We start from the raw sequence: 14,196 nt of genomic DNA, 5'->3' as shown, positions 1-14,196 counted from the left end.
ATGTGTTTACCAGACGTCTGGGGAGTGGGCAAACCTGTTTCTCAAACACAAAAGACAAGCTGATACACCAGGCAGGTGTCATCACCTATCAAGTACAGTGCTGGACTAATGCAGGAGCTTTAGGGGCTGCAGCTCTGGGGCCCTGCAGGCCTGCTGGCTGGATGCAGCCAACTGCTTCTTTTCCTCTGGCCTGTGGCAAGTCTCTGTGCTGCGGGCCGGACGCCAGTCCCTGAGCCTCCACACCCCACCTGGGGCCTGGAGCTGCAAGCGCCAGCTCGACGATGTGCCCCTGTGGCATCTAGGTGAGGGGTGTTCTGGGAATCTCTATGTGCTGCCCCCAGCGCTGGCTCCGCAGCTCCCATTGGCTGGGTACTCCAGGAGCTGCCTGAGGTAAGTGCCTCCCAGCGGAAGCCTGCATCCCAATCCCCTGCCCCAGCTCTGAGCCCACTCCCTCACCTCAAGTCCCCAGGGGCCCCACAAAATCTAATAGCCCCGAGCCTACAGGAGAGTTAATTCAGCCCCGATCAAGTGCTCATTCTTTGGCAAGGAAGCAGGGCAGGAACACACAGATTTGATCTTAGCAAACGACGGTATGAAACCTCTCCCCTACCAAACTCTGTATCTCCTTGCTCTCAGCTGAAAAGAGGTTTTAACCAGGGGATCATGCTTAGGAACATGGTTTCCAAAGGATGACTGAGCTGTAAAAGAGGGGCAAAAACATCCCAAGTTATCTTTTCTTGTCCATCTCTCTCTCATCTAAGCGGACAAAAGAAAACAGCCATTGGACCTCAGGAGCAGATCCTGCCCTGTAATTTGGTCAGCAATGCTAATGAAAATCTTTGGTAATGATTTCACCTTGAATCATGTCTAGTTTAAGTTGAGTACTAGGAAGCATTTTATGTTTGTCTTGTAATCATTTCTGACTATAACTTGTACTTAAAAAAAAATAAATCTCTTCGTAGTTAAATAAACTTGTTTGTTCTTTAATCACAAATCATCCAGCATTGTGAATTGTGTGGGGAACTCCATTTAAGGTGCTGTAGCTCAATGCCCTCACAGAGGCAAAGGACCAAATATATCTGGATAGTGCGGAACAGACATTTCTGCAGGGAAAACGGGGAGTGTGTCGGGATCACTGTGCAAGTAGTAATTGAGGCTGCCAGGAAACCAGAGCATGGTCAGCAGGGGTCAGAATTGCCAGATCTGGGCCATGGCGATACACAGACATTCAGGGTGTGACCTGCAAGTTGTTTGGCTGTTTGTGAGTGGCCCTGCTTAGGAGCCACAAAAGCAAGGCATTGTGAGGCATCCCACATTGCAGGGGAGGTCCTGTATTTCTAGGATGATTTAACAAGTTATAAAACTCTTCACATGTCAGTAAAATCCAGCCCATCAGTTGGTTCCAATTCTTTCACTTGTTACTCTTGGGTGAATTGTGCAGAATTTGTCCCTCACAAATTTCTTTGCTTCCCCACAGAAAAATGACTTTTTGATAAGGAAGGCACAAGAGCGGTCATGCAACCTTCCCCAGCAGTATGTTTTGGTGTCCAGGGCAGCCGGCAGAGAGGTAAATCATTGTGGGGCAGGGGTCAGGACTGGGGAAGACCTGGCTGGTAGCTCCTACCATGTGCTGGGCTCAGCTGCTAGTCCCATCTGGGCTGGGGAGGATGAGACTTCCACTTCCCCTGCACGGCATCTGGGGTTGTGTCAGATCCACACCCAGATTTCTCCCCAGCTGTAGGAAGCACTGTGTGCACATCCCCCCCACCCCACACTTCCTGCACCCATTGGTCTTCAGCTGCAGGGGGAGGGATCACTGTAGATCCCATACTCCCTCATCTGCCCAACCCTGTGCATCCAGACCCTCCCATTGAGCCTCACCCCCCTGCACCCAGAGCCCCCTTGACGAGCCCCACTTACCCAGCATCTGGACCCCCACACTCAGACCCCACTTCTGAGCTCTATCCTCCCACACGCCCCTTTCCGCTGAGCCCCAACCATGTTCACCTGGACACCCCACCCTGCCGAGTCCCATTACCGTTGCACCCAGAACCCTCCAACAAGCCCCTGTGGATCCAGGTCCTCCCCCTGCAGTCAGATCCCCCACTGAGCTGCCTGCACCCAGACTGCCCCACCCAGAACCCTCTCAACCTGCACCTGGATCTCTAAGTCCCTCTAGACTTAGATCCTGCCTGCCCACAGCTGGTGCACCTAGCAAGGAGGGGCAGAGCCCTGGGCTGTTTCTGGGCCAGGCCCTGTCCTTGTGCTGTGTCAGGGTTGGGTGCAGCCTCACCGCTGAGTCCTGGGGGGTTGCTGCACAGTGATCTCCCACCTCTATGAAACCAGTGGCCTGTGCTTCCCGGTGCCAGGCTGGAGCCTCCACATTTATTTGACAAATAAAATTTGCAGAATTTTAAAATACCGTGTACAGAATTTTTACTCTGTTGGTGCAGAATGCCCTCAGGAGTAACTGGTTCTATACCATTCATTCTCCTTGTTTCGGATACTAGCATTTCAGGTACTGACCCCAGAAGGTACCTCTATAGTTTGTACTGGGGCAAAATAGAAATGTATTTGGATTTTTGACAAGTGACTTATCTCCTTATGTCACAGGCCAAGCGGCACTATTGCAACATGTAGCTTACCGCCTTTGCATTGCCTGGGCGTTCAGTTCTGCCTGCATTTTGGTTACAACACAGAGCCATCCCAGGGCTTCTGCAATCCACCTCCTGTGGCCGGGGGTTACTTGTTTGATGGGGTAACAAAGGGCTCAGTGGCTAGTCACAAATCCCTGCATTGACTCATTGCCACTGGTCTGGTGTCTGTGACAAATGAATATGTTAATGGCACCTGGCAAGGGGGGATACAGAACCCTGAGTCTGTTATGAACATTCTGGTTCTCCCAAAGCATCTCAGGTGAGGTCTCACATGAATGCTGGGGACATACTAGTCATTAATATTGTGGTAAAATGTTGTACAGATACTATGTAAGGAGTTGTGTGTGTACATACTGAAAATGTGTTTAAACTCTGAAAGGTATATGTCTCTGTTAGAATGTGAATGTAACATTTTAAAATAAGAGACTGCATGCCTGTTTACATACAAAGTTTATGTAATAAAAGATGTGAACTCTACAGAAAATGAGCATGCAGGTGAAAACAAGCCATGGGAGATTATCCTGCTTTGGATTAAAGACAATGAACATCAGAGGTATATGTAGAAGGCACAGAAGACAACCCTTCATCCTGCACTTGGCAAGCAAATGGACAGCATGGGTCGTAGGCAGCCTCAGTTGAAAACGCTGCAACAGACTTTGGATGAGAGAAATGTCTTCAGCCATGAGGTTAACCTGATAGTTTGTGTCTAGAAAGTGTGCTATGATTTTGGTTGTTTAGATAATGACTTGTTTTCAACATTATTAACAAAGAACAGAGTATAATTTCTCATTTTCTGTAATCTCAGTGCCTGTGGTTAAGCCAAGTGCTGATCTTGAGTTGAATTTTACAAGCCAGTATGTATTATTCATTGGGGAAACTGTTCAGTGGCACAGGCTGGGCACTGTATTGGGTGTGTGTACCTAGCTCTTCCTGTCCAGGGAGTGGCTCCACAGCAAGACTTCCTCATGCTAAGGACAGGGATGGTGGTAGTAACGTGCCTCCTGACCCAGGGGACTGTCAGTGTGATAAAGCACCCTCCCACTTGTCTTCTGTGCAACCTGCAGCTGGTGGTGTCACATCAAGGAAACGGCTGATGTCTGGGTTCTCCCTTCCCCATGCTCCTTGTACGAGATCAATGATAATGAAATAAAAATGACAGAGGGTTGGTTATTACGGGGCTATACAGTCTCAGCTAGCTGGGGTGAAAGCAGCGGTCTGGCACAAACCAATGGCCCAGGGCCTGTAGCTCATCGGGAGGGTCCTGAGGCAGGCCGAGGTCGTGGAACCTGACTTCCCCTCTACGAAACCAGCCGGGCTCGCGGCGCCGCTAAGCCAGGCCCATCAATCAGCCTCCGGTGCCACCAGCTGGTCTAGGCTGGCGCATGCGCATTTGGGAACAGAGGCCCAGTGGGCGGGGTACAAAGCCGGAAGCGGCTCACGTGCGGAGGGAGCGGCGGTTGCCGCAGCATCCAGAGCAAGGAAGGGGCTAGAGCTGGAGCGGTGCGTGTCTCGCTGCGCTGCCGAGGGCCGAGAGCTCCTGGGGCTGCGTGACTCCAGCGTTCGCTAAAAGTAAGGGACGGTACCGCTCGCTCTTCCTCCCTCCCCCGCCGCCAGTCCCCACGCTCCGCCTAATGGGTGTGGTTTGCCGCGTTGCTGCCGGGATTAGTTACAAAACGCCCCTCGGGAAGGATGTTCTCATATTAAATACGCCTGTGTTTGTGGAATAGCCTCACACAGCTGAAGGCATTTCATTGTTAATGATCAGTTTTTCTTTCTTACTACAGATTGGCTGCAAGCTGGGGGATAAATAGTGATTGTGACCATCATAGAATATCAGGGTTGGAAATTGCTTCCTTATTTATGATTGCTCTTTAACTTCCAGAGTGGAATTAAGATGCGTGTGCTTTACCTTGCTTTCACAGGTTGGGCAGACTCAATGCACCCAACCTAGTTGCAGTATGGCCATTTATATTGAGACTTATGAGTACCCACATGGCCCATAGCAGCCTAGACCAATCCACACAAGCAGTCCCAGAAGTCACCTACTACAAAACTCTACCAATGTGATATGTGCCAGCATTGCCGGTAACAGATTGTTTTAGAGTTGGTGTGTATATGTATATCTTCTACTTACTATACAAGTTTAGATCTCATTGGCCCTGATCACCCCCATATAGACAAACATACTAGCCTATGGGGCAAGTGTACCCTAAAGTTTGATTGAAGGGGTGCTCAGGTTGATGTAAAACATAAACTTCAAGTCTAGGAACCTTTTTTAAAAACTTGAAGCTCAGATTCTTGTGTAAGCACTTGAGAGTGCTGTGAAAGCTGTTGTGCAACTTTTGGAACACTGACAATTTGTAATGAATAACAATTCTGGTTCTTGTCTGAAATGGCTTCTCAGTTATGTTTCTCCATGTTACCTGAATCTGGTTTCTTCTTGTTGGGATGCATGTACCTGGCCCAAGGTTATGATTCAGGCTTTTCTTATTATGAAAGTCACAATCTCTACTTGAGAGAGCTCACTCTCATTTTAGACATAAGTGTGTTTATTGAGAATCACAGCTTTCATTTATTTTTTTAAAGTACATTTTTTATTAGGTACATTTTCTGAGCAAAGTGCACAGTAAGCTTGAATAGCGATATGGTAGTAAACAAGTAAAGTCTAATTCTTCAACCTCAGAATAAGCTGGTTTTAATAAACTGTTACTGTTTAAAAATGTGAAATGTGTATTTCCTTTTTTATAATGAACTGAGCATCTTGCAGGTTCAAGAGAAGTTAAAAAGGCAAATGACAAGATATAATGACTGATGATTAAAATATTATATACTTTACTACTTCTGATTCAAGAAAAGAGTTCTCTAATAATATCCAGCTAATTATTGCCATACATTGCAATTTCTTTCACTACACCATTGAGTGCACTGGAGTTACCTGTCCCTGGATTCTTTTTTTAAATCACCAATAAAAACCAAATTATTTCAAAATTTTTTCTCTCACCTCATATAAAATCAGGTAGTACAACAATTAAAAAAAGAAGAATCAAGGCATTTCACAACATACTAATTAAACAGCGAGGATTCAGCATAGAAAGGGACAACAGGAAAGGATTTAAAGAAATCATCAATGGAGGGTCCTCCTTTGTAGGATGCCTCTGTTTATTAATCAAAACTATTAGTAGCAAAGAATCATCCAAGACTTTCCACACTTTGTTTTATGATTTCATGATATAGATATTAGAGGGAGGAGATTTTGGATGAGATGTGTCATGCTGTTGACAACCCCCAGGCCCATCCTAAAACACCAGGACAGTGTGGATACTGAAATAGGAAAAAAAGTCAGGTTAATGACTGATGTTTCAAACATCAGTCTGTAACTACTAACATTTCACAAGATTCAGGATAACCTCAACCTCTGTTATACCCCTACCAACACGCTATTGGCTGAACTATAAAAGAAGTGATTGCAAATTTAGCTGAATAGAAATGCTTAAGGGGTCATTCCCTTTCCTGTTCCCAAAAGTAAATTTCCTAGTGCTGCAGCCCTTATGCATATCGTATTTTGAATATGTGGCTTCCCTAATGAAACCCTGAGATGCAATCCTCTTGTTTTCATGTCAGGAATGTATATTATCCTACCATGTAAACATTTAACTAGACTACTGAAAGGTTCTCTCCCTTCCAGAAAGGATAAGTTTTGATCAAAGACTGAGAGTGGATGGGTCATTATTTAAAAAAACCCACTCACCTCTTTCCTGACTGTAACAATTCAAATCCTTCATTGATTTTATCAAATGGTAAAGTGTGTGTTATTAGCACATCTGGATTAAATTTCTTCTCCATATAACCAGACACTAATTTGGGGATAGAATCCTTGGTCTTCCAACCTGGAAAAACATATGATGAGTACTGAAATCACTAGTTGTTTACTGCAGAGTTTTAGTGAGCAATCAAAATTGATCTCCATACCTCCAATCAAACACCCTTTCCAGGTACGTCCAGTAAACAGCAGCAGAGGGTCAAAGGATAGCTGTGATCCTAAAGGAGGTGTTCCAACCAGCACACAGGTGCCAGAGCCCATGTGGCAGGATACCAGGGCAGCTACCTGGTTTAAAAAAAAAAAAGATGACAACATCACATGGAGTGAAACTTATGAAACAACTGCAGTGTATATTTACATACCATAGTATCTGTGTGGCCAACGACTTCAAAGGAATAGTCCACACCATGGCCAGTCATCTCAAGCAGCACCTCCTGAATAGGTTTCTTGAAGTCCTGAGGGTTGATGCACTCAGTGGCTCCTAACTCTCTAGCCTTGGTAAATTTATCTTTGTTGATGTCGATCCCAATGATCCGGGAAGCACCAGCTGATTTACAGCCAACAACAACAGAGAGGCCAACTCCTCCCAAACCGAAGATGGCACAAGTTGAACCAGGTTTAACCTGCATAACAGTAAAACAGGGGACTCTGTAAGAATCTATCCATAGATTGAATTGTAGTCCTGGAACATGGCGGGTGGGGGTGGTAACCTTGGCAGTATTGATGGCAGCACCATAACCGGTGGAAAATCCACAGCCAAACAGACAGACTTTATCCAGAGGAGCATCATCATCAATTCTTGCAATGGCAGAATCAGGCATAACTGTGTATTCTGAGAAGGTGCTGATCCACAGGAAATGGTGAATTGCTTTCCCTTTGCAGGTGAATCTGCTGGTCTTGTCCGGCATGAGGTTCTGGGATTCATGGAGGCTGTTAAGAGACATAATATATGAGGATGAATATTGTCAGAAAAACTGAGGGTGAGACTCTGGCAACAGAAGTTGAAACAAACTCACTGTGTCTTCAGGCAACAGTTGGTGTCAGGATTCAAACAGAAGCTGCATTCCCCACATTGGGGAAGACACAGAGGGATGACTTTGTCTCCTGGGGTGGGAGGGAGAAGAATATCTTGTCTTTGTCAGTTGGTGATCGAGAAGCATTGTTTGTAGTACTTTAAAAGCATCGTGCAAGGAATTTACAAAGAAGTTTGAGAAGGCAACCATTTAGAGTCAGCACCAAATCATTTAAATTCATCTGGCAGCCTTCACTGCATATCCACACAGTAATGGTCTGCTCCTGCACCACTAAAGTTTTACCATTGACTTCAGTGCAAGAGCAAGGCCCTCCATACCTGGTTTCACACATGTCACTCCTTCTCCAATACTCTCCACAATCCCAGCTCCTTCGTGGCCAGGAATAAATGGGTAATCTATATTTGGAATAGAACCTTTCAGAACATGGTCATCTGTCCCACAGATCCCTGTGGCCACTATCTGTATGGAAATGAAAGAACACATCTTGTGAAACAGTCACGTTCGCAATGCTCACTGAGGCCTCTGAAGAGATGTACCCCTTGTGTCCAATAATATGACTGAAAAAAATGGGGAAAGTTACATATTTTTGAGCTTAGCTATTTGAAAATCAGGAACTTGAAGGGAACACATTTTTGCATCTTGTTTTAGACAACTAAAAAAAAAAGTAGGGTACCTTAACACGAACTTCATGGGCTTTCGGAGGTGCAACCTCTACCTCCTCAATAGAGAGTGGTTTATCCACTTCCCAGGCAACGGCAGCCTTGCATTTTATCACCTGTGAAAAATATGGTTGATTACATTTATGTAGGAACTGTTATTAAAAATACAAGGAGTGAATACATTGAAAAGCTACTATTAGGAATCCAGAATTAAACATTTTCCCCTGCAGTTATTTACATTTAAAATATCTTTTAAGAATGACACCAAACGAGAGTGAACAGTGCATGGCCAATGCATTTGAGTCCCTTTGGAACTACTTTTATCTGTGAAAAAGAACGAGGAGTACTTGTGGCACCTTAGAGACTAACAAATTTATTTGGGCATAAGCATTTGTGGGCTATAAACCCCCTTCATCAAATGGAGTGGTGTAGCGAGGTACCCTGGCTCCCGGCTGCGCCTGAAAGGGACGAGCCAGAACAGACGCCAAGGTGGGTGAGCCACTGCTGCCAGTCCCCGCTCCCTGGAAGTTAAGGCGTGGGACAGAAAGTATAAAGGCCCAGCCCCAGCGCTGCAGTTAGGCGCAGGCTGTTGGAAGGGACAGATGCTGGTGCTTGAGCTCCCGGTGGGAAGGCCTGCATCCCCCCTTGCCACCCTTCCGAGGGTGGCAGACTCCCCCTCCCCCTGGCCTAGAGGAGGCCTTCTGTACTGTTTAACTCTGTATTTGCTCAGTCCTGCTGAAAGGCCTGAGCCTGAACTGTTTGCCGTCCCACCCTGCTCCAGGGCCGGGCTTATAGACATTGTGTCCGCCCAGCCCCTGTTGAAGGGCTGGGACTCTGACTTGCTTAGAGACTGTTCGTTTGCTCAGCCCCGCTGAAGGATCTGAGCCCTGGAGAGATTGCTGCTGTGTAGCGAGGCACCCTGGCTCCCTGCGGCACCTGAAAGGGACGAGCCCCAGCACCCTTACAAGTGGAAAATACAGTAGGAAGATAGTGTGTATATATAAAAAAATATATACATATATATACACCGAGAACCTAAAAAGATGGGGTTTGCCATACCAACTCTAACCAGACAAATCAATTAAGGTGAACTATTATCAGCAGGAGAAAAAAACTTTTGTGGTGATGATCAGCATGGCCCATTTCAAACAGTTGACAAGAAGGTGTGAGTAACAGTAGGGGGAAAAATTAGCATGGGGGGAAATAGTTCTTGTAATGACCCATCTACTCCCAGTCTTTGATCCCACTGAGGGTTACCAAAAGAAACTACATCATCTGCTCAAGAAACTCCCTGACAAAACACAGGAACAAATCTCCACAAACACACCCCTAGAACTCCAATCAGGGATAGGGATATTCTATCTGCTACCCAAGATCCATAAACCTGGATGCCCCAGCATCTCAGGCATTGGCACCCTGACAGCATGGTTGTCTGGCTATGCAGACTCTTTCCTCAGGCCCTACGCAACTATGGATCAGTATCCCCGATAATGTCACGGCAAACCTGGTGGCTGAACTTTGTCCTCACCCACAACTATTTCACATTTGGGGACAATGTATACACCTTCAAGGCAGTGGCACTGGTATGGATACCCACATGGCCCCACAGTATGCCAACATTTTTATGGCTGACTTAGAAACAACGTTTCCTCAGCTCTCATCTCCTAATGCCTCTACTCTGCTTGCATGATCCACCAGGATTTCAAAAGTTTCCATCCCACCATCAGTCTCAGCCTGGACCAGTCCACACAAGAGAGCCACTTCCTGGACACTACAGTGCTAATCAGTGATGGTCACATAAACACCACCCCATACTGGAAACCTAGACCGCTATACTTACCCACATGCCTCCAGCTTTCATCCAGGACACACCACACGATCCATTGTCTACGGCCAAGCTCTAAGATACAACCGCATTTGCTCCAATCCCTCAGACAGAGACACACACCTGCAGGATTTCTATCAAGCGTTCTTAACATTACAGTACCCACCTGCAGAAGTGAAGGAACAGATTGACAGAGCCAGAAGAATACCCAGAAGTCACCTACTACAGGACAGGCCCAACAAAGAAAGTAACAGAATGCTGTCACCTTCAGCCCCCAACTGAAACCTCTCCAGCACATCATCAAGGATCTACAACCTCTCTCTCATTCTCACAGACCTTGAGAGACAGGCCAGTCCTCGCTAACAGACAGCCCCCCAGATACTCACCAGCAACCACACAACAAAAACAGTAACCCAGGAACCTATCCTTGCAACGAACCCTGTTGCCAGCTCTGTCCACATACCTATTCAAGGGACACCATCATAGGCCCTAATCACATCAGCCACACCATCAGGGGCTCATTCACCTGCACATCTGCCAATGTGATATATGCCATCATGTGCCAGCAATGCCCCTCTGCCATGTACATTGGCCAAACCGGACAGTCTCTATGCAAAAGACTAAGTGGACACAAATCAGACCTCAAGAATTATAACATTCAAAAACCAGTAGGAGAACACTTCAGGCTCTCTGCACACTCAATTACAGACCTAAAAGTGGCAGTTCGTCAACAAAAAAACCCTTCAAAAACAGACTCCAACGAGAAACTGCAGAACCGGAATTAATTTGCAAACTGAACACCATCAAATAAGGCTTCTTCTTGTCAACTGTCTGAAATGGGCCATCCTGATTATCACTACAAAAGTTTGGTATTTTCCACTCCATGCATCTGATCAAATGGGTTTTAGCCCGTGAAAGCTTATGCCCAAATAAATGTGGTAGTCTCTAAGGTGCCACAAGTATTCCTCGTTCTTTTTGCTGATACAGACTAACACGGCTACCGCTCCGTGTTAGGGCTCAGGGGATAAAGTCCAGCAGGGGAGGTCCACGAGTTTCCTCCCCCTCGTGGGTTCACAAAGTCACGCAGGCTCACTCTTAGTATTGGCGGTGGCCGGTGATGTGCTCTGTGTAAACGTCTCTAGACCATCGAATAGCGTCTTAGACCATTAGACGTCTCATGAGCCATGCGTAAGGACGGCCCACACAACCGTTTTCTGTCCTAGCAGGATTAGTTTTCTGGTTTACCAGCCTGCCATTTCCGCATGCTGGAATGTGCCCGCCGGGCTATGGCTGTTTCTACCCACTGCTTTCGGGGGCACTTACAAATCAAAGTCCCTGAGCACTCAGCTCCCCCGCTCCCCGCCCTAAACCACAGAATTGGGGAGGGGGGAGGACAGGGCGCTAATGATTAACACAGCATTTACTGTGGCCGGCTATTTGTGGGGTGATGGATTAACGCTGAGTAAAGCTGCCTGGAGGTTGCCCCAAGGCTGCAGCTGTTTGGCCCAGCTGCGGAGAGGGAAGGCGCTAGCGTTTGGGGCCGTAGCACGGCGCTCAGCGCGGTGCTTGCAGCGACGCCCCATTACCAGCACGCGGCCAGGCTCAGCGGCAGTCACAGTTTGCAGCCCCGCCCGGAACAATCACCGTGGCAGCGGCGCAGGCTATTTGAAATACCGATGATCAGGCCGTTAGTCTTACTTTGCCGGAGGTGCCCATGGGGCGCGCGCGGAGAGCCGGCTCGGCCCGGCCGATCACTCCAGGCAGGCTCCGCTTCCCTTTGCCGAGAGTAAAGCAGCCCGAGGCGCAGATCACCGCCCGCCGCGCTGTGCCGCCAACACGGGCAACTGAGCGGGGCCCGGACAAACCAGCGCCTGGCAGCCTTCGTCCTCTGGAGGGAGGAGAGATCCAGACCCTCCACGTAGCATCAGGTGCGCTCTCTGTTTGCTTTGCGGATCCGCTGTCTCAGCATTTGTTCCCTGGTTGAAAGCGGGCCGAGGGGGTTGCAAAATTAGCACATTTCCCTATGTTTAGTTAGCAGAACAAAACAAATAAAAGGAGAATCGGATTTCAGAATATTTGGCCTTGTGAGATTTGGAAATGAGACTTTCTTAACAGTTCTAATGTGAATAAACGCAGGGCAGCCTGTGATTGCAATGTAAATATGCACTGCCTTGTTCACCTAGTGATTATGTAATGGCTAGCACCAGGATTCCCACAGTAAGTACTGGCCTCAGGTCTGTGTATGAAAGATACAGTAGCCATACATATAATTTCACAATCAGAGATGCTGCCTGCTTTCTTGTTATTTATCACAGAGGTACTCAACCTTTTTCTTTCTGAGGCCCACCTAACATACTGTAAAAACTCCCAGCCCCACTTTTTCCACAACTGCTTCTCTACATATAAAAGCCAGGGCTGACATTAAGGGGCAGCAAGCAGAGCAACTGGTGGAGCCCCTGCAAAGCTAAGTCGTTCAGGCTTCAGCCAGGGGTGGAGGGTCTTGGGGCCTCAGGCTTCAGCCCCACATGGTGGGCCTTCAGTTTTCTGCCCTAGGCCCAGTGAGTCAAAGACTCCTGGTTGAGAACTGCTGATTTATCACATGTAGGCTTCCATTCTGGGACAGTTTCAAGTAATGTGCCTGCATTTTAGCCCATAAAAATAACACCTCCTCAAACAAGCACATTGAAAGAAAAATGGATTATGGTTTTAAAGGAACTAGGGCAGAGGCCAAGATTTTCAGAGCCTAGAACAGGCTGTGGAAGATCCCATTGCCCCAGTGTGGGGTTTAGGGGTTTTTTTAACCAACTTCCAAAACCTCTGCTTCCTTCCCCAGACCTGAAGATGAGTTCAGAGTAGCTCAAAAGCTTGTACCTTCCACCAACAGAAGTTGATCCAATAAAAGATATTACCTAACCCACCTTGTCTCTCTCATATCCTGGGATCAACACAGCTACAGCAACACTGCAAAGAAGAGCCCAGTCCATCTTTTCATGTGATAGGATTTTTATTCATCATTGTCGGTAATTCCATTCTAATGGCAAATGTAAAAGCAAATGTAACTGTGAGCAGAGTCAGGATGAGCTCTACCCTGACACCTGGTGGTGAATTATGGGGAGTGTGGAAAGGAATTTCAGGTATTTGCATTGGCACACCCACCTCTCCTAGCACAGCCCATGGCAGGCTGGGATGGGTATTTTGACAGCTCTGGGATCCCCAATATCTTTGTTATTGGGGCAGGAAGAATAAAGTGGTGTTACCCTGACTATGTGAATGAGGAACTATGAGACCACTTTATGACAGAAGTGACTCAACCTCAATTAAGTAGCACTTGCTAGACAAGGGGCATGGGTTCCAACGCCCAGTGAATTGAGAGAAGTTGGAGACTGGGGTGTGTACCTGCTGGTATGGGCCCTGCTTGAGGGCCTGAAACACCAATTGCACATTCTCTGCTGTTAAAAAGAGTAGGGCTAATTTTGATTTCATTAGGAGTCTATATAAAGGCTGCTATGCTGAATTCATATTGGGCTACTGGTGCACCAACACTGGGGCTCCCCTACTATGAACTGAAATTGTTGAGTTGAAATCACTAAGAGCTGGAATTACTGAGCTGAGAGCACTGAGTGCTGTGCTAGCTAGTGGGGGAGTCTGAAGACCTATTGGTAAGTGGCTGGCAAAGTGGAGCAGTTTGCAGCAGCCCATGGAACAATGAGCAGAGCAGAGTGGAACCGTTTGCAGGGATGGCTGGAGGAGTAGCACAGCTGGTGAAGTGGAGCTAGTTGTGATGAGGGCTGCAGCAGAACTCCATGGAGAGGTGGAGCAGTTGGTCTTGGCCCATGTAAGGTGCCCCGTACCACCCTGTGTCCCCGCCCCCCCATTTCCACCCAGGCTGAGGGGGGTAAAACTCTACAGGTAAACTTTTGAACTCTGAGGTGGCACTGACCAGAGACTTTTGGGTTGTTGGACTTAAGACCCTAAGGGGGAAAGGACATTGCCAAACGTACTTGGAGGTGGATTTTTTTGCTTATGGTTTGTGTTATAATTTCCACTGTATAATTGCTTATGGTTTGTGTTATAATCCTGTTTGTGGTGTTTCTCCAGTGTGATGCCGCATTATTTCACTTCTTTATTAAAAGGATTTTGCTACACTCAGACTCCGTGCTTGCGAGAGGGGAAGTATTGCCTCCTAGAGGCACCCAGGCTG

At 47.1% G+C, this 14,196-nt stretch overlaps 1 protein-coding gene across 2 annotated transcripts; it reads right to left on the bottom strand.

Annotated features, from left to right (window-relative positions):
* Positions 1–5,835: 5,835 nt before the first annotated feature.
* On the bottom strand, positions 5,836–11,720 carry LOC116815017 (alcohol dehydrogenase 1-like). Of its 2 annotated transcripts, none has more exons than XM_032763013.2 (9): positions 11,694–11,720; positions 8,185–8,286; positions 7,829–7,970; positions 7,494–7,581; positions 7,188–7,407; positions 6,840–7,100; positions 6,627–6,762; positions 6,406–6,544; positions 5,836–5,978 (listed from the first exon to the last, which is right to left on the bottom strand). In XM_032763013.2, exons 1-9 carry the CDS (start codon positions 11,709–11,711, stop codon positions 5,954–5,956), a joined length of 1,131 nt encoding a protein of 376 aa, XP_032618904.1. In that variant the 5' UTR covers positions 11,712–11,720; the 3' UTR covers positions 5,836–5,953. The 2 variants fall into 2 exon arrangements, with proteins under 2 accessions (XP_032618904.1, XP_074922335.1); XM_075066234.1 differs by lacking the exon at positions 11,694–11,720 and adding an exon at positions 10,011–10,265.
* Between the last annotated feature and the right edge of the window lie 2,476 nt (positions 11,721–14,196).

Source organism: Chelonoidis abingdonii, chromosome 5 (genome assembly GCF_003597395.2).
Source record: "Chelonoidis abingdonii isolate Lonesome George chromosome 5, CheloAbing_2.0, whole genome shotgun sequence".
NCBI lineage: Eukaryota > Metazoa > Chordata > Testudines > Testudinidae > Chelonoidis > Chelonoidis abingdonii.
This window is presented reverse-complemented; position numbering and strand designations above follow the sequence as displayed.

Excerpts from the sequence above, each read along its gene's own strand:
- LOC116815017 (XM_075066234.1), bottom strand. The coding sequence starts at position 10,031 with ATGAAAGCTGGAGGCATGTGG. Across the intron at positions 7,101-7,187 it reads CTGCCATCAATACTGCCAAG|GTTAAACCTGGTTCAACTTG; the intron begins GTTACCACCCCC and ends ACTGTTATGCAG. Across the intron at positions 5,979-6,405 it reads TTGTTACAGTCAGGAAAGAG|TATCCACACTGTCCTGGTGT; the intron begins GTGAGTGGGTTT and ends TTCCTATTTCAG.